At 37.8% G+C, this 20369-nt stretch overlaps 2 protein-coding genes across 23 annotated transcripts in view; one reads left to right on the top strand and one right to left on the bottom strand.

Annotated features, from left to right (window-relative positions):
• Positions 1-20337, bottom strand: part of LRRFIP2 (LRR binding FLII interacting protein 2) — a 48280-nt gene extending 27943 nt beyond the window's left edge. For 10 of the 21 annotated variants that reach the window (XM_015854972.2, XM_015854976.2, XM_015854970.2 and 7 more), the window contains exons 1-6: positions 19281-19395; positions 10487-10591; positions 6086-6172; positions 4602-4652; positions 2029-2082; positions 378-443 (exon numbers count right to left, since the gene is read on the bottom strand). In XM_015854972.2, coding sequence (XP_015710458.1) covers positions 378-443; positions 2029-2082; positions 4602-4652; positions 6086-6172; positions 10487-10576 — 348 coding nt within the window. In that variant the 5' untranslated portion in view covers positions 10577-10591; positions 19281-19395. Of the gene's footprint in view, positions 1-377; positions 444-2028; positions 2083-4601; positions 4653-6085; positions 6175-8866; positions 9045-10486; positions 10592-19280; positions 19452-20224 lie in introns of those variants that run through there. The other 11 variants (XM_015854977.2, XM_015854973.2, XM_032442557.1 and 8 more) reach the window with 9 other exon arrangements.
• Positions 19545-20369, top strand: part of GOLGA4 (golgin A4) — a 73857-nt gene continuing 73032 nt past the window's right edge. For both annotated transcript variants that reach the window (XM_015854957.2, XM_015854958.2), the window contains exon 1: positions 19545-19859. In XM_015854957.2, the coding sequence (XP_015710443.1) occupies positions 19572-19859 (288 nt within the window). In that variant the 5' untranslated portion in view covers positions 19545-19571. The remainder of the gene's footprint in view (positions 19860-20369) is intronic.

Raw genomic sequence — 20369 nt, forward strand, 5'->3', positions numbered from 1 at the left:
AGAATTTCTATTTGTATTTTAGTCTAGAGTACAGGAATAGCATAGCAACAAATTTACATTAAAAACACTTGAGAACAAATGCCTTCTGACAGACCTTTGAGGAACACTTGTATCCACCATGGCTGACGCACCACCTTTGTCACCTGATTTTACTTTTCTTTTGCAAACATTAGGAGAGACTGAGAAGTTAACTCCATTCAAACCTGAGTTTTAATTTAAGCCCCAGTTAAAGTGTTTGATTACAGATATTACAGCAGTTCAATAAATACTGTTTTCCTTAAAGAAACATGCTTTCACCAAATAACTGCTTTGGTAAGTAGAGACAGAAAGGGTTATAATGGGAACACATCAAAGCATGCGTACTCCAGGTTACACACCACAAGATCTCTCCTTCTGGAGGTACTTGCTCTGCTTCTGTGAGACCCACTGCTATCCAAAGGAGTCTTAAGAATGAAATTGTAAAAATACTTCAATATATAAAGTCACTAGAAGACTCTCTAGTGGTAATTGTAAATCTTCACTAAATTCTTCATGAATTGGTATACTAAGTGAACAATTACAAATCTGAGCAAATCTATGTTATTTCACAAGTTTTTGTCTTCACTTGGAATACAGTGCTTTTTTCCTCCCTGTCAACCAATTGCTGTTTGCAGAACAGTCAATGCTAGGTCATTTAAAATATTTCTTTGGAGAAAATACCAGTGCAAAAATGTAGGAGCACTTATTTAACACAAAGACATGTAAGATGTTACATAATCTTTGATAAACTGAATTTGATATCTAACTGCTCAAGCCTCTTAGTAAATGGCAATCATTTTTATTTAAGTTACACCAGAACATCTTATTCCACTGCCAGAAATAAACAGAACCAACCTTTTTATTTTTGTAACTTGCGCCTCCCTTGGGCCTTTTAGTACAGCCATTCTTTAGTACCATTTTTGATTCAAAAAGGATATGGGAAAGCCTATACAGCAATAAACACTTTTAATACAAGTGTTTGGGGTATCTCGCAGCATTCAGATAAGGGTTTGTCACTAACAAATAATATATTCCCACATTCTCAAATAGAAAAAATACATCTTCAGGTGCCCTTCTTTATCCCACAGATATTATAGAAACAGTAATACCTGAAGTGTGAGAAAACACTTCTCACACAGCATCAAGCAGAACGCCACAAACATCAATTTGGAATGAAAGGTGAAGTTACCAACTAGTATTATTCATCTTCAATAAGTGGTTCTTATTCATAGGATGACTGAGTCAATGGAAGTAATATTGATTTTTTATTTTTTTTCTATTTGCAGAACTTCTGACACAGGCAAAGTGGAAAAGAGAACCCCTCCCCATTAGAACATGGCTGTTTAAACTTTTATTATTAATAGCAGCTTCGCATCCAACCATGAGCTCTCGATGTGTAACAGTAACCATAGAGACAATGGACAACTTCTGCAGGAATTTTAATGCTCTACTCTTCAAGTAAAAACAATTAATTCTTACTAACTGGCAATATCTGAAGCCTAAATGAGGACAGTTATTCGGATATATTTAAAGAAATATTTCATTTAACATAGACTGGACTAACACTAAAGGACAACCCTTAAAAATTGTCATTATGCTATTCTAAGGAATCAAATGTTTAATAATATGCATTTCCAAACAATTCCCAAGCCCTACTCTTAGCCACAGAAATATACTATAAACCATCATAAACAGAAGAGGAAAAAAGTTCAAATTTTTCATAGCACTAACTTAAACGATTTAAAATGTGAGGATTGATATTCTTTTTTAATGCAAAGATACAAACACATACAAATTCATAAAATACTTATTTAGAATTGATGAATATAAAATACCAAATTAAGTTTAACATCATGTGATTTAAACCACTGTCCCCCAAATTATTAATGCTTAGAAGACCTAAAAGCATCATCTACTTCCTGATAAAATGAAACTGTACTTTTTGAAAATAATTTTACTTTTTAAAAAGAGCCTCTTGGCAAGGGAAAAATACACAGTTTTAACACAAACCAAATATGAGCGTCGACTGGACCGGTGAGAATACCTGGCCCTCTCTGAATCTTCCTGAGAAAGAAGAAGTAGAGTTATTTATGGTTTATAATAAAAAAGAAAAAAAAAAAAGAGAATGACTAAGTTAAAAGCAAGCAAAGGTGAGCAACATGCTGTTAGAGCTTTTAAAGCCATGTATTATTTTCAATAATCACCATGGTAAGTGAATTCATTCAAGTCAGGAGGAACTGTGATTTCACCTGCTTTTGGTAAGTATACTAATGCATTACATTATAAAATGAAAACAAGAAAGGTTAATATTATTAATTAGAGTCCAGTACATAAACCTTTACTGATTACTGCATTAATGTAAAAAAACATACAAGATTTTTTAAAAGAAAGTAAAATTAAGAAGCTTTACAGAATTACATTTTACAAAGGCATCTTAACCCTCATAGAGATTATTATTCTCAATTTCCTGATGTATATTTCAAAAACTCTTTCTTACAGAAACAACGTTTTCTAAGCAAACGGATCAATTATAAATTCTATAGGAAGCTGTCATCCCTAGTGACAGTGGAAAATGACGAACCTAACTTATACAATTTGGGAGGTAGCTAAAATACACTTATCTTTTGTTTTAGAAGATCAAGGAATATTTTGTCGTCTCAAATAAGCATCTCAAAATTTTCATTACAAGAAGTAATAAAAATATATAAATAATTATTAACAATTATAAAATTTCAAAACATCCCTTTTGAAAACTAGATCAGGGCTCTAAAACTAGGATCTTTACTCAAATCACACCTACAATTTTCAATATATCAAACTATTATGAAGATAAATAGCTTATATTCTTCATTTGTAAAGGCTCAGCCTCCTATTAACAGCTTCCATATTCCTTATTGTCGCAAGATTACTTTCTATATTATCACTGGATATATTAGCATGTTTAACTAATCATGAAATGTTTGGTTAATTCTTGGCAATAAAAAAAATTGCACATCTTTTTATTATTCTATCCTCGTATTACCATAAAGAGATGGATTACACAATATTTTACTCTTCCTCTCTGCTGCAACTACTTTGAGTTTTAAAATGAACATTTTTGCTATATAAATTCTCAATACATCAGTCAAATAAGTGTGACATGGAATAAATATCTACTACTCATTTTTGCAGTTTGCAAACAGCTTGATGCTTAGATAAGACTCCACCTAGCTGCCTGTATAACACCAGTGTTCCCCCAATTACATACCTGAATTATGAAAAGCCTGACTTTCTGTACACAGTTGCCCTTAGAGTTACAGATAAGTATCTTCCTGACATACAAGTCAGTGTTAAGTGTTCGGCATATCGAAGTCAAAAGAGAAAGTAAGAAGTACAGTATATATTGCAAACATCAGTAAGGCTGACTCTTAAGAATTTAATCTTTGAAATACGCACTAACTCAAAGACAGAGGTTAGGTGTCCCAAGAGAGGAACAGAATTTTCTCAGAAAGTTCCTACAGCAGAAGTTCCTCTTACAAGTGCAAGAACAAGGTGGTATTCAATTGGAGTGACATAAATTTTGAAGTGAAATTGTTCACAAAGGAGATTTTGCATTCTACAGTTACGAACACTTGGGGGTTTATTTGTGTGTGTTTTTTTCTTGGGGGTGGAGGGGGAGAGGAGAGCAGTGTGCATATATGCACATTTTATCACAAGTTAGCAGAAACCATTTTAATTCTTTATAAGTGACATGAAAACTAACAAAAAATGCTATCTAGGCAATCAGTATCAGGTCAACACAACTTTTGCAAATTAAATTCTAATGACAGACACAGTAATTTTCAACTTTAGCGCCAATTAACTACCTTATGATTACTTTTGGCACATCCTAAATCTTGATTAAAATCATTCACAGTGAACACCGGGATAAAAGCAATCCCCCAAAACTCAGAAACTCACAGCGAAATTTCTTTTTAGCAGGAATTCTCTAGAGAGACAGACTAAATTAGTATAAACAGGGCAGCAGCTTTCTAAAACTGGAATTCAACTATTTATATGCCTTCCTATTCAGAAGAAGCAAAGAGCAAGGGGTGAAAGGATGAAAGTAACACAAAACATTTTTGTTCTGTTTTAAAAACAAATTTCAAAGATTAAAAAGCCATAAAAGTGACTTAATCAATTAACAATGAAATAACTACTGTTTGCTACAATAATCAAAAAGAAAATAAATGCAACTGTGCCATGAAAACAGTGAAGAAAACCTCAAGCTAAACCCAACAAGCCAAATCCCTCAAATTCACTGAAATAAAAAATATTTACTATTGAAAAGACATTTACCAATACTGAAATTGAAGTCAATTTGAAAAAGGACACATAATTTGAAGTTAGAATATGATGTAAACAATAAGCAACTTAGTTTCTTTTTGTTTCCATACAATGTCTTGCAAATCCACACCCATACTTAGCTATTATGCATGGTTTTTTTTTCATTAGTTAAAAACAGTACAAAATGACACACCACAAACCATTAGTAAATTATTTCCTCCAAGTCCTGTTAGTTCCTTGAGAGGCAAAAACATGCACAAAAGGTGGTTTTAGCCTACCATCCATTTCTGGATATGAGCCCATTTTGTATCATATGAGTGCTGAGAAAACTACAGAATGTAAAAAACAAACAAACAAACAAACTATTTACAAAGTAGTTTCCAAATAAAAAACTCAGACAAATCTAAGTTAATTGACATGTAATCTTCGTTGTAATATCAGAAACAACAGCAGTAAAAAAACAAGGTACAGAGTAATGAAAGGCGTATAAAAATATTACATCTTATAAATAATATTAACACAGAAAAAAAATAAAAATAAAAAAAAGCAAACATCATTTACACAGATTTGAATAATTACCTTAAGTAACTGAAATGCCAAAATTTCTACAAACCATGTGAAAACCTAAACAGACTGCGACAGCCATGGAATAATCGAACACAGCTGACAATCTGGCTTTTCCACTCAAAAAAAAAAAAAAAAAAAGGGATTTTCTTTTGAAAGGAGAAATATGTGCAGTAAAACAACAGTGTGTAAATATTATCCCAATTCTAGTAAGCTGCTTTAAGTAGAAACCTTAACAATAGGTATTTATTGTAAACATTGGGTGTAATCAAAAGGGAAGACACTGACTGAAAATTGCATATCTGAAGTCTCATATTCAAATTATCCAAGCACTATATTATATTACATATATATATATATATATATATGTATTACTAACAAAAACAGAGCAAAAAATACCTTTTCTATTGTTCTTTACCCTTTAAATGAAGCAGTTATACATACATTTAAGTGTACTACTTAAGCTGTGCTGCCAGTTATCCATACTTACAAAGGATCTTACAGCAACTACAGACAAAAACTGCTGAGTGTGTTTTAAAGTAAACATTTAGAAAAGCAATAAAAATCAGATGATTCAGGTGTAAGTGTACCAATTCAAATCCAAGCAATATTAAACTTCACATTGGATACTGAAAACTGTTCCTTTCTACACCAAATTTTCAATTAAACATTGCCATTTACATTCTCTTCCTAACACTTAAATAAGCAATAACATATAAATGTCTCCATAAAAACATAAATTCATCTATGTCCACTTCCAGGTGTTTACACTGAATTCACTGCTTCTGATAATGGTAAAACATACAAATACCTCACTTGCTTGTAAGGGCAGAATTAAAAGAAAAATAAAGAAGTTTACTTCTCATTTGAAAGCATGAGTTCTTATAGCCTATTTGTATACCAGATTTCTTTTCCTGCAATACAACCTAAAAATATTAACAAAATTCAAAATCAGTATTCAGACTAATACTTTGTGAGGCGTTAACCACAGATGAAAACAAAGCAAGATAGCCTCGAGTATATAATCTATAGGAAAGAGGAGGGTAAATAGAGTACAGTATGGAGCAGAGGGGGAAGGAGAAAGAGAGCTGATGGTTATCTGATGCTGAAAAACACAGAACATCACTGAATTACACTGAAAGACAAAACTAGGAATTTTAGTGCAGGTTTGTGGTAATTCCTGACAGTTCAACGCTACCTCTTTCTGCTGCCGCTCCAGCTCTCTCATACGTATATCTCTTGCTTCTGCTCGAGCCGCTCGTTTTGCTGCAAGTCTGGCTTCAGCCTACAAGTAAATTGAAAACATTCAAAGTTTAAAACATTCCCCAAAACACAAGGCCAAATTTCTCACATTTGGATAATGAACCGATGAAACGATTCAATTTTTTGAAATATTAAACTCTTGATGACAGGTTTGCCATCAAGAAATCCTGTTGTTTTGTTAACGTTAATTAAAAGGAGCAGCACTGAGAACCAAAAACTGAAAACTTCCATTATCCAAAACAATTTTACCAGACTTTTTCAAGGTTGCAAACTTCAATGGGATGTTGCCTTAATTAAGGGTTGTGGTTTTTTTTCCTGCTTTTGTCATCAGTACACCAAAGGTTTATGTAAAACACTAGAAATCTTTAAAATGCATGAATACTGTAAATATCTACCATGCTTCAGGAAAAAGTAAGGGATAACGTGTTTAAATTATATTACAAGGACAAAAACATCTACCAAATAATTACCAAGTAACAAAAAAAGCAGCAAAAACATTAAGACTATTTTAAGTAACAAGTCTGTAATTTCAAACAAATCTCATCAAGAAAATTTTCTCTATATTTTGCATACTTAGATGAAACGACTGGAAATCAGCACCAGCACCACTGACTGCCTCTATTTGATCACTTTTCAGAGGCTGCTCTTCTTGCCTAATGACTGCATACATGAGAGCAAGGGAATCCAAGGAACAGGAAGTCTTTTCTCACTTGTAACTCTGTTCTACATTTGCCTCCAATCACAGCTTATGTGGCAGATAAACTTTCACACACATGCATGCAGTACAGAGAGGACTGGTATAACTGATATGTCTAGTTTCAGATCTGTCTATAGAATCATAAGTTGGAAAGGACCTATAAGATTATCTAGTCCAACTGTCTTCCTATCACCATTACTATCCCCTAAGCTACTAAATCATATTTCATGGCTTTTCAAAGATCACCTATAGATCAGGAGACATAAGCAAACAGCCTTTAGACTGGTAAGGCTTTTTGGCTAAACATAGGAAGCCTGTTTGTTTATTGACACGTGGTAAAAATCAACTCCCCTTTCAACATTCTCTCCTAGCCCTGCAGCTTAAGTTTCACAATCATATTCCTATTACAGAGTGAAAACTCGATGTTTCCTCATTTTACTAAACTATAAATACTTATATGTACTATAAGCATATTGGGCACAAAATACATCTTTTTATGGAATAATAAAAAAAAAAGCAGGAAAAAAAACAACAGTTTGGTACAATATTAATTATTAATCTGAGCAACTAGATTCCTCTAAAAAGTATAGAACTGAATAAGCACCAAAATGCAAGGCATCAGACAAATCACACTGCATTCAAAAGGGCATCAAATTATTCCTTACAGTAAAGTTGTTGGATAGCAGACATCTCATGAAAATCATGATAACTACGTAGCTGAAATTGAAAATGAGCACTAATAGAGAAATAACCATTATTCATAAAGACACAGCAGCACACAGGAAGAGTGCTATTTACTCTTTTGTGTTACTGAAGAAAGCTTGAAAAAATTGTTACACAATGAAAGAAATCCTTCAACACAATTGAAACAGTCGGTACGTATCTACCAGGGGAAATACGGTGCCACAACAGCTCTGAACAGACAGCTGACTTGAAAGGATGAAAATGTTTGGACTACAAAAGTGGCACAAAAAATAAATTTTAGACTTTTCCTTTTGTAGTGGGAAGAAAGGAAAGAACAGACAGTAAGATTTTAAGGCTTTCATGATTGAATTAATACAAGAATTGAGAAGCATTCTTAAATATAAAATAATTTGTCATAATGGGCTATAGTGTATACAATTTTTAAGGTATAAGAAGTATTAACAGTCCTGCATTTTCTAATACTTTCACGGCTCAAAGACAGGTTTTCTTCACCCATAGGGTGGCCAATTGTGAGGGCACCTCCTACCCTGACACAGTTGCCAAATTATTTTTTTTGATACCAGGCTGTTGAACAGAATACCCAAGACATTACCTCCAGCAAAGAGTCAGGATGAACATTTAAAAAAATATTCATTGCATTTCCTAATAGACTACTACACAGGTACCTCAACAGCCTCGTAAAAGCTTATTTCATCATTTCCTATTGAGGAAAATTGTTTCAGTTTCCTGTCTTGTTGCTCATTTCTTCAGCTTGTTTCCAGGCAGTTTTACCCTTATCCTCTCCTTACTGTCTCTTTACTGCTTTACTCACACTGATACAGCAGACAGAGAATGAAAGAAAACTGACAAGCAGAAAGCAATTTGTCAAAGTCCCTCAAGATTCCATGACAGTGACCTTGCACTGAATGTTATCATACAAGACAACACATCAGATTCAACTACTGAAGATATGACTGTAGAGAAGCGAGTTTATTGGTTCAGTACCAAAGAAATTGACACCCAGAATTTCCATTTCTACAGGTGTTTGTTGGTACCAACAGGAAGATGTCACTTATTTTGACACATCCCACAGAATAATAAGAAAAACAGAAATCACTGATGTCAAATTAAGAGCGGTGAGAAACAACCAGATTAATACTTTCTTAAATCTGAACATGGTAAGAAAGAAAAAGAAATAAAAAAACCAACCCCAAAACCTCATACACCAGGAAACCCTTCTAGTGTTCTTTTGCAACTGCTCTGAATCCCAAAGCACTTCCCATGAAGTTTTTCCATGTTGTATGCCAGTTTTTTGTTTCAGCAAATACTGCTTACCTGTTCTTGCTATCTAGAACACCATAAAGGAATCTTTTCCTCACAAGACATCTGGGTCAGAATAGCTGAATTTGGTCCTGCAATTTACCTCTGCTGAAAAGGTAATTTCAGTAGAGCAAGTTGAAGAACAGAACACCCTTTGACATTGAAAAGACAAACAAGACGTTGCTAGGATAACCGACTGAGAACAGTTGAGTACGTATTCATGCACAGAGAACTAGAATTCCCTATGTCATAAGCATGTTAAATGGAAACACTTCTGAAGCCTCAAATAAGAAGGCACAGAACACTACAGTAAAATCAGATGTTGTTTAAAGATAGATTTATTAACTAGCCTTTGCTATTATATCCTGGGAAATGAATTCTGTTCCTTTCAAGTAAAATATAAAGGGCTTTTTAGAAAAAAAGTTGGCTAATACTCAAATTACAGCAAGCAATTCAATGACAACAGCTACTCTCTGACATGGAATCTAATGGCCAGCTTGTCCTACAAAGACCATAGGATTATTAATTCGACAGTAGTACATAGTGATAATAAAGACAAAGTACATCCTTTGCCTACAGTCTGTGGTTGCCCAGACTGAAAACATACAATTGCTGTTTCCAGACACCTAACTATTTTGTCTAATGATTTGGTTTTACTTCATATACACAGACATGTACATATCTATATACATACACAGGTGGCTATGAAAGTTATGCCTCCCACTTATTTCTACAAAAACTACAACAAAGAGCACAGCATTTAATAGAGAAAACTCTCAGCCACAAAACACTGTCTTCCAGCATAGTAATCAACATCAGCTATGCATTTTTGCCAGTGATGAATACAACTGGCATCCCATGCTCATAAGAATCTGCACCAGCGGAGGTGACTTCTGCCAGCTATCTTGAGCAAATTTATAGATGATGTAGCTTAATGCTTCCATCTCTACACAAACAACACTAAAGGTTTTGTTTCCAAATCCACAGCATTTTTTTCCCAGAAAAACTGAAGCACAAATAGAGAACTATAAAACTTCAGGCTCAACATGCCATATTACAACACCCACCGCAACAAAATCCTCCATTTTATCAACTTCTTAATTGCTTTTTTGGCTGGTTACTTCCAGCTGTTTATTTTTAAGTTGACTGTCCTACTATAAAAGTTCTTGTATATGAATAAAATGAATAGCACATGAAGCTGTTTTTGACAGTACTATGACTTCATATTTGAAATAGAATACGTCTGTCAACTCTTATTAACTCAATAACTATTACACCTTCAATGCTAACAGACTACACTGACCACTTTAGGAATACGGAACACAACAGTAGGCTAAACATTCAGGTTTTTTTATTTCACATTTCAGAGAGCAACTGGATTTCTAATATATCTTAAGGTAACAAACATTTAAAGCATACCTACCTGCAGAAATAGCTGCTTAAGTGTGATACTATGAAGTTACATTAACCATACAGGTAATGAAACTTCATGAAAATTTTCCAGTAAATCTTTTTTTTTTTTTTTTTTTTAAATTAAAGCACTCTTCGTTTGTATTTCATTTTTGTCTAATTACTGGATAGTAAATTTGCTTTTATCTCTAGTTATGAATTAGAAATAAATTGAAATTAACAAACCTCTCTGGCAATGCTACTCAGAGCTTCATCTTCTGCAGAAAACCTGTCTTTCACTGGAGTTCTCTTCCGTCCTGATCCAGGAGTCCCCATTATTATTCTCTAATTCTGTATTTGCAAAGAGAAATAGAAAAAAAAACCACTCAGTTTTCAGATCTGGAATTAAAACAAAGAAAAACATAAAGAACAAACCCATACCCCACAAACTTAACATAGTTACCTATTTTTTTAGCCATGTAATACACAAGAATTCTGTACAACATTGGCAAAAAGGCACTACTTTTGGAAAAAAATTATCAACATCTTACAGAAGCTTTATAAAACACCACTGCATCCTACAAAGTGCAAACAGAACTTTTTCTATTGCAAAGAAACCACCCATTTACCTACAGCTCCAAAGGTATACACAACCATCAACTACTCCCAGCTCAGTGAAGATACTTACATACCCTACCATTTTTCACTACTCTTAAAAAGAACAATTAAATGAATTTAATGGACTTAAGAGAACCCAGAGTCAGCAGCGGGTTCAAGAATTAGAATTACACAGTTATTAGAACACTTTCCAAAACAGATATAATTCAGCAGACAGAACTTTTTCAAAGCATCCACGCAGGTAGTAGACATTTATTTACATTTTAATACAGCTGCAACTGAATGCAAATTTCAGTTTATAATAGTGGAATTAAAGACATTTTGAGCAAAAATAAATAAATAAATAAATTATGTATGTATTCTTTTGCTTAACTTGGAAAACGAGGAGAGAATCATTCCAGTGACATATAATCGGTATTAATAATGTAATACGTATCATGCATTTACAATGCACAGCCACAGAGAGCAAAGCATTACTCAAAAGTAGGTAAACAACGTAAATTAGGGGCATTTTTTCCCCTAAGTATCTTATTGAAAGTCTATCTCCAGACATCCAGTCCCTTACAAACACCAGATCAGAACTCAGTGGCAGTCCTATTACTTGAGATAAAGGAGATAACTGCTCCACACAGGGCTTGAGAAAATGCCTTATTTAGTTAAAACAAACAACACCTCCCCACACACACACACAACTTCATGCAAATAGAAAAGATCTAGGACTGAACCATTATTAGCCACCCTTTTGAAAACAAATTGGCTTAAGAACTCATACTACATCTAATTAGGAAATACAATAAATTTCCAAATACTCCAATCAAACAGGCAAAATAAATTTTCCATGCACCAAAAATCCTTGTCATATTTCATCACTTCTTACTCCAATACCTTTATCAGAGTAGTAACACCGAAATATTTGGGCTATTTTCTGGCAAAGATATCAAGCAGTATCATGATGCCCTTTTTTTCTTTCTTTTTTTAATTCTTGACTTCTACACTTCTCATCCCCACCATAATATCACACTGCAAGTCCTCTCTCTCTTGCAGGCAGAACATCTTTCATCCTGCTCCCAATTCCATGGGTACTTTCCTAAACGTTATGTACTTAGAGTAGGGAAATATTCTATTTGCTGAGAAAAGACAACAGAGATTTGAAACTACATGTCACCCTTCTTAAAAGCTGGGACAGATACTACTAAAAGGCAATATAATCTTATCCATTTCCAGTTGCAGTTCTGAGATCAAAACTAAAAACGTTCAGTACTGCAGGTGTTAGATAGAAGCGCGCTTTCTAGAATAAATATAAGATTCCAAGGGCTGGAACTCAAGGTGACTAAAGACTGAACTGAGGCCTAGAACAAGTTCTGCCGCTTTGGGTCAGTTCCGTGAGAAACTGCTTTTTCAGCTTTAAAACAAAGCAAGCAAGCTCCTACTTTGCACTTTGGTGAATTTAGGCATCTACACTCAGAAAGACATTTGAAAATGTCTTGGTGGCAAAGATACAAGCTCCGAACTTTGGCTCGCTGCTCTCATTTGGGAGAAAGGTACCCAAAAAAGCCACATCTCTTTTCAGTAATGGTTTCAAGTAAAAAAGCAGATAGAACACAAGACAAAAACAGCTTCAACACGTAAAGTCATATTCTCCTAATATAGTAAGTACTCAAAAGGTTATATATTAGTCTAACTAAAAGAGAAAATTATGCTATCTGCTATCATGCTAATCTAATTTGTTTAATCAGCAAAACTCAAAACTATCTGCTAAAAAGGCCAGTAGGCAAGACATGAAATTCTTACCGTTTGCATGTTCAGAGTTGTATTTCTCTTTTAGCACCTACAACATTAGCATTAACATTTAGCATGCAAGTAAAAACTTCTGAATACCTGCACACACAGTGGACCTGAACTACACTTGTGGATATCATTTAAATGATGCATCACTTCTAACAGTCAACTAGTTGTGAATTCACTGAGATCCTCATGGCATCGGAGCAATTTAGGGAATGAAATATAACAGGTTGTATAGCTATTTTTAGTATGGTTATGTTGAGACTGACAGTTAAGTACTTAATGTATAATTAAAGAGCAGTGAATGCACAAGAAGAACTTCATCACAGCTGAACTAGAGCATAAAGGTGCAGGAGTCACTGTGCTGTAAAGAGAGAACAGCATTCCTTACAGCCATCTGCCAGATTTGCTCACCAAAGATGAGCACAGAACTCCTGACTGAGCTCAACCCCAGAATAAGCAGCATGAACAAACTAGAAGGCACGTTTCTTCTGCATGCAAAGATGAGTTAGAAAAGCCGAAGTCAAAGTAGCAAAGGCTGATAAGGACAACAAGAAATGCAACTATAAAGACACTGACTGCAAAAGACAAAGAAAATACTTAGGCCACTGCTCAGTAAGGACATATGTTAGGGGTTAGACAGCATCTGTGAAATAAAGAACTACTTCTGTGAATCAAATATGCAATTGCCTGGCAGTATGTTTGCCCAAAACTGATCATGATGAAGAGCAAAACAACTGTCATTCATATTAAAAAGCAGGGAATTACAAAGAAGCGTCTGAAACAAAGTAATCAGTTTTAAAGAAAATAGGACAAAAATATAAACATCAGTGAGGGAGGCCTTGGAGAGGAAACAGGAGTAGTCCAAACCTGGTTTGACACTACACTGTGATCCCTGTCCAAGTCAGACAGCATCCCTCCAGGTTGCCCATCTCTCACCCTCCAGTCTGCAGGCAACCAGCACAGGGCACAGGAAGCAAGAAGAACCTGTGCCTGGCTGCAGGCAAGCCTTGAGGTACCTTATCACCTGCACATGTTCAGGCACTGCAGGAAACAGCACAGGTACACACAAACCTAGAGCATCTCCAAATGGGAAATGAATGCAAACAGAGGATCTTGGAGTTGAAGAACAGAGGACAGTGAAACACTGGCCTAAGAGAGTAAGAAACTTCCATATTCAGAACATGATCAGACAAAGCCCCAATCAACCTGCTCTACCTGACCATGCAGCAAGGGCTGATCTCCAGAAGTTTCTTCCAAAATAACAAATTTTTTGATTGTGTAATTACTATTGCTGCCAGCTTTGAAACTAACTCTTACTAGTAAAAGTATCAGGATGTTACTTCACATAAAAAACAGCATCAAGTATTTTCACAAATGTGAGTAAAAATATTTCTTATGTGCTTCATTTGTCTAACTTGCACAATACAATAAACTTCATGTGAGCCATGTTATTCTATAGAATTCTGTAATTCTGTAGAATTTTCACACACACACACAAAAAAACCAACACAGAACCCAACCTAAAATAACATACAACCACACAAAGAACAGTTTGTTACACTGCACTTCCTGAACTATATAAAGGAAATTACACTGTAATCTGCTGCATTTACAATTCAGAATTCCCAAGTCACATCTCTTACATGCTCATTTCCTAACATAGGCTGGGTAACATGTTTTAAAACAGAAGATTCATGAGGAAATCCTTCAGGTTCCCTCTCTGATTTCCCTTCACTGCACGGGTATATGAAGTTTCACCTCTTCCACAAGTTAAACACTTCTGCCTACTCTTCTTCCTACTATCTACTGACTAAAAGTAATCGGCTTATCTTTGCCTTCCTAAACAAAGGTGACCTGTCTTACACAAAACAGAAGCTACTCTACATTTTAAGGCCCAATCACTCACCACCTTCAATGGCACCACCTGTTCTGATGCCTGGGTCTGCACCAGTGTATTTGGCATCGTGTTCATGTGAGGCATTCAGATACTACAGAGTGTGAAGATGCTATAAATAACTGAACTGAAAGTCTCCTTTTCTCTTTCAAAGTAACACCACAAAACACTTAAGAAATTCACCTGTGTTGAAACAATCTCTTTACATCTGATCCAGTATTAGTAAAGACCAGCACTGCTCTGGAACCACTGGCTGTTTGAGCCAGAAGCGCAGTTTCCTGACACTAACGTACAAGTCAGCAGATGCTGCATATTTAAAATAATAATAGTAATTAATAAATTAAAAGAAAATCACCTCAATCTGGGGAAAGAGCTAAAACTCTTGTTCATAATACCTAATTTCTTGAACAAATTTAGTTGTCCACCTGTGAAGTTGGTGTGCTGATCTGCTTTAACTATCCATAAGTGAATCACCTGCCCCTGATGGATAGCTCTCTCTGACATGTAATAAGACAGAAATTACTACTAGGAAGCTATTCATTATAAAATGCCATCTGGATGTAATTTCACACTATTAGACTACATAAATGACTATGATACACACTTTTGTCTGCCTTTTATCAAACAAGAGCCAGCATGAAGCATACTCTCAACAAAACCCAAAGGTCACAGAGAATACATTGTAATGGTTTACTTCAAAAACTTCAGTTATAAGCTGATTCCACTTAAATTTGTGGGTTAACTAGGATTTCACGAGGATAAAAAAGGAAATGAAATCAGTGAAAGTTGATCAAAAAGGAGGGCTGGAATTACTTGAAATCAGTGCAAAAACATAGAAAACTCTAAATTACGGTTGCTTGGGTGAATGTTAGAGACACAGTAAGGAGGATGGATGTAACAAGTAGAAGGAAAAACACATTCATCACTAATAATGCAAGCACAGACGAAAACAAATAACATCTCATTCTAATTTCTGGCTTCCACAAACCTCAATGAAAATTAAAAGTACAAACTTGTGGAATCTACTGAGCATAAAATCTTCATGTAACACATTTAAAAAGAAAGACCTAAGCAAGACTGCTATACAACAATGACAGAGCTAAAGATTTTGAGTATACTTCATAATATAATTGAACACCTGCCCTTCGCTTTAACAGATAATACAGCTAATGTCATAGGTATGAAGAATATGGAAGCTACCCACAATTAAAACAAAAGTTAATATGCTCAACAGAACACTCCCAAGCCAGTAATTCTGCAGAATTGAATCATGAAACTGCAGCTCAGGTAACACAGACCTATAAAAATAAATAAATAAGTAAATCAGAGGTATTATTGCAAGCCAGCAGAAGTAGCATTTATATTTGAGAGGGAACAGAAGGAATCAGACTGGAAAAGCACAGTCTTATTTGTTTAAACTTATACGATTCCTCTGTGCAAGGACATGTTCTTTGGAATTAGAATGTCTGCTGATGGGGCTGACAGAAGATGAGAGGGGAAAAAAAGCAGCCTCATGTACTACTGATCACGACGACTATGATGCAATGAAGAAGAGAATGGGAAATTAGCAGTTGTTTACATACTGGATTTAAGCACTCATTCATGATCTTTCATTCAGCACCACCTTGCTCAGAAAAAGATTAACTGAAACCAGAATCATCACAGGGGGTGGAGAAACTGATACTACGCATAAAAGACCCTAGCATTAAAGGAAGGAGTAAAGACTTACAAAATTACTGCCTGCCAAAAGATTACAGTGCTTACTACTACAGTGGAGGCAGTTAGTTCATGAACAGTGTTTTCACTAAAAAAACAACAGAAAACCTGTTTGTCTCAAATCACATCTTACCTGTGAAACTATTGGAACGAAAATTCTGCTCTGAATGAACAAGCTCACGTCAGCCTCTTCAGGACAAAAACAAAAATCCCCAAGAAGTTATTCTGTGCACAGCTGTCAGCCTGTGCCAAGTTAACTATCAACTACTCAATATATCTCTCTGATATAGCATATCCACAGTTTATTTCCCTTTTGAAGATGTGAGAAATACAGCTTTTTTTCCCTCTGTTCATGGCTTTTCACAATAGAATGCCAACTCCTTAGAGAAAGCTGGAATCCCCTAGTTCTTGAGTGTTAGAAAGCTAGGGAATAGACAGAAAGTCAGCAATTAAGACCAAAAAGCTATTGTGTAGTCTGGAAAAGTGCTGTCTGATGGAGCCATTAAGTGTAACTATGTCAGGCTAACATTGGTAAACTTTAAGCTGGTAAGACAGTAGCTGTACTGACATACCCTACAACCTTGTAGCATTACCAGACACCTACAGGCCCATTCACCTGTCTTTGGTGACCTTCCCATCTTTGCAAACTACCAGAATCCTGAGAGAACACTCCAGAGTGAAGTGGCTTCAATCAGTGGCATTTACTTTATGAAGCATGAATTCTTTGCCAGTCAGCTGCTTACTTACAGCTGCACTTGTAGATATCATTACCCCACAAGATGACAGAAAATGACGTACAGAATATTATCATTATTGACAAGAGTATCTGCAAAGCTGTCACAAGAGTTGCACAACCAAGACTATCTTAGGGCACGATGTAAAGCATACGTAGGTTTCAGAGAAGCAGAGTGACATATCTGGACGTTTACAGAATCAGTGTCACCGCAGATACTGAAGATACAGGGAAGGGAAAAAAAAGAAAGAAAAAATCAAGCATGATTTTCAAATATGAGGAAATGCCAGTACTACAATGAACAAAATGAACAAAAATTGAAGGAATGCATAATGAAAAACAAAGTCACAAATCTTCTGAAAACGAAGCATTTTTATGTTGTCAGCTTTTCCAAAATGAGTGTCCTCTAGCATTTCGCAAAAGATTGATTCATTAATCTTTAAAAAAACAACGACAACAGCAAAAACCACACTGCAACACTCTGCGACTATATTGAGACTATTTTTTAATGAACGAAACAAACAAAGAGCTCCATGGTAACAGCCCACGTCAAGTAACGAGCTGCAACTACTGAAGATATTTCTCCATTAACAACTTAATATTTAGAACACTCCTACTCTTTGCTACTATTGCTACAGTTACTCTCCATTGCAGGGAAAGCTACTGAAGCAACAGTGCAAACCTTCCAGGGTACCCTCTAAAGCCCCGTGGGGCTGTCAGGCCCTGGAGAGGTGCACCTTCACCTTTGCCATGGCAGCAGCTCCAGCTCTATATGCCTAACACAGATCTATAAACTTCCAACAGCACTATTTACATGCACTGTTTTTTGACTGATACATAACAGAGATTACAAAGAAGCAACTTTACATAGAAACAAGTTGTCCGCTGCATACATATACTTGCTAACTCATACCCAGTTACTCAGGGTAATAAATCTGCATTACTTACTCAGAAAGCATCTCTAATATACATTAAAGGAAAAGTGCAGAGCGCACTGTACTGACCTCTATCACAATTTATATCATTATTATTCAAATAAAGACAACAACACATCAATTTCTCGCTACTGTTATATACTGGCTGTACTCAGTAACATATCTATCTAGATGCCAAAAACAAATAAAAATGGTATGCACATACAACAACTTCCATACTACATAAAGCTCCAGTTTATTTTCTATTTAAAACCTTAAACATGTGCTACAGGTTAAATTTTAGACAGTGCTGGTTAAACCGGACTCTGTGTGTTAAAACACTATGTCATCTCCTGCATAGTGAGAGCTATAAAGCAAAGGAGCTTCTTTGGGGTCCGTGCTGATGTCTAAGTGAACAGTCTCACACCTGACATTTCACACAGCTGCCTTACATGCACGAGGTCTCTGTGAGAGCCAGGAATTCTGTTCAGATAACACAACTTCACACCCTAAGGTAAACATCTCCAAACGTAAATAACACAAAGCCATGAGAAAAGCACGTCACCTACATCCAGCTGAGCTGTACTGCCAGAGCACCTTTCATCTGTTCTTACATCACCACTAAGTAATTACAGTAGGCAAGGAAGCAGATCTGTATTAAGAAGATACCTGTTTCTGGGCCCCAACTAAACACTTCAAAGTCACAACAGAATGAATGTGTAAAAAGAAGTATTTTTTTTAATCTTACAGGAAATCTGTGCAAGTAAATAAATGCCCCAAAGCCTTTCAGTGCTAACTTTGACACTTTAATGGAATGAAAACAACACTACATTACTGCTACAATTTCAAGCTGCAGACAGACAGATGTCTCTCTAAAATGAGCAAGTTGGAAATCACCTACAACGCACTCAGCGAACCACTGCCAAGAATCGCCTGCAGTGCTCCTTCCAGCTTCAGGAATGTCCCCATCTCTTATCAGCACGCTTTGCCCGCAGTTGAGAACACGGCACGGAGAGCCGCCTCGGCGCGCTGCGACTCGCGGGAGCGAGCCCGGCCCGGCAGCCGCCCGGCGGCCTGGCAGCACCCGGCCCTGCCCGGCCCTCCCTGCGGCGGGACACGCCCTGACAAGCGGCGGAGAGACAGCGCTGCGCTTCGAGGAAGTGCGGGAGAGAAAGGCACGGACACAGCAACGGCCGTGATTCGGAGCAGCCTCCTTTCCCACTCTCTTTCCCCTCCCCGCCGCGCCTCCCTTCCCGTCGGCAAGGAGCACAGCTGCGGGACCCGCCGGCATTGTTCCCCTTCCCGCCGCCCACCTGACGGGGCCCGGCTGAGCCGCACCCCGCTCGCTGCCCCGCGGCCTCCCACCCGCCCGATCCTCACCTGCGGGCCAGCGCACGGCGGCACCGGAACGCCCGGACGGGGCCCGGGAGTGCTCGTTGTGCCCTCCCCGCCTCCCACGCGAGCCGCGGGGAATCGGTTCCGCCTCAAGCTCCGTGCCGGCGGCGGAGAAACGGAGGCCGAAGCCGCTCCAGGGCGAGCGCGGGGGCCGGCGGGCGGGGACGGGCCGGCGGCCTGGGCCGGGCAGCCGCGCTCTCGCCTCACCCTGCGCCCTCGGCCCTTCTCCGCCCCAGGAACCGCAATAACCGGAGCGGGGCAGGAGCGGTCGCGCGAATGAGGGCCGTCCTCCTCTTTTCCTCTCCCCGCCCTACGCTGCCGTCTCTTCCCCTTCGACGCCGAGCGGTCGCCACCGCAGCGCAAGACTGGCAGGAAGCGGCGGTCGCGCTCAGACCGCGCGGCGAAAAGGAGGAAGGCGGGCAGGGAGGGAGAGCAGGAGGAGACGGGGCCGGCCTCTGCGCAGACCGCGCATGCGCGGCAGAGGGGCGGTTGAGGTCCCTGAGCCTGCTGACGGGATGTGTCCGCTACCGCCGGGCAGGCTGGGTCACCCCAGGGCAGGGAGAGGTAGGTCCGCGGTGTTTCATGCTCCGTTCGCCTCAGGGTTCTAACTGCTGTTTGTGTTGTTGTCGCGTTCCTTAGGGGACAACACGTGGAGGCCTCGGCAGCGAGCAGCTGGGTTCTGCCCCGCGGGGTCCTGCTGGCTGCGCCCCGCCGGCTCTGCCGTTCGTCCCGGTGTAGCACGGCACGGCACCGCGCTGTGTGGGAGAACGGCACAGGCAGCAGTCAGGTACCCGTGTAAGCACTACACCTTATCTCACACCACCCCAAGTGCCATTGGAAATGCACGCTGTTAAGTGTACAACAATCTTAGCGATATAGGAGGTAGAAAAGAAAGGAGTGTGCCATTAAATATATCACAGTTTGCTCACCAGGAGTTGACTGATGTTCGTCAGAGGCTTGATGAGGATCCACCTTGAAACAGCCGCAGGATCAGACTTGCAGTCATCTGCCTTTCCAGCTCCTCCGTCACTAATGCAGGGTAATTGCAGAGATGGTTTGAGCTCTGGCGGAGAT

Source organism: Coturnix japonica, chromosome 2 (genome assembly GCF_001577835.2).
Source record: "Coturnix japonica isolate 7356 chromosome 2, Coturnix japonica 2.1, whole genome shotgun sequence".
NCBI classification, from domain to species: domain Eukaryota; kingdom Metazoa; phylum Chordata; class Aves; order Galliformes; family Phasianidae; genus Coturnix; species Coturnix japonica.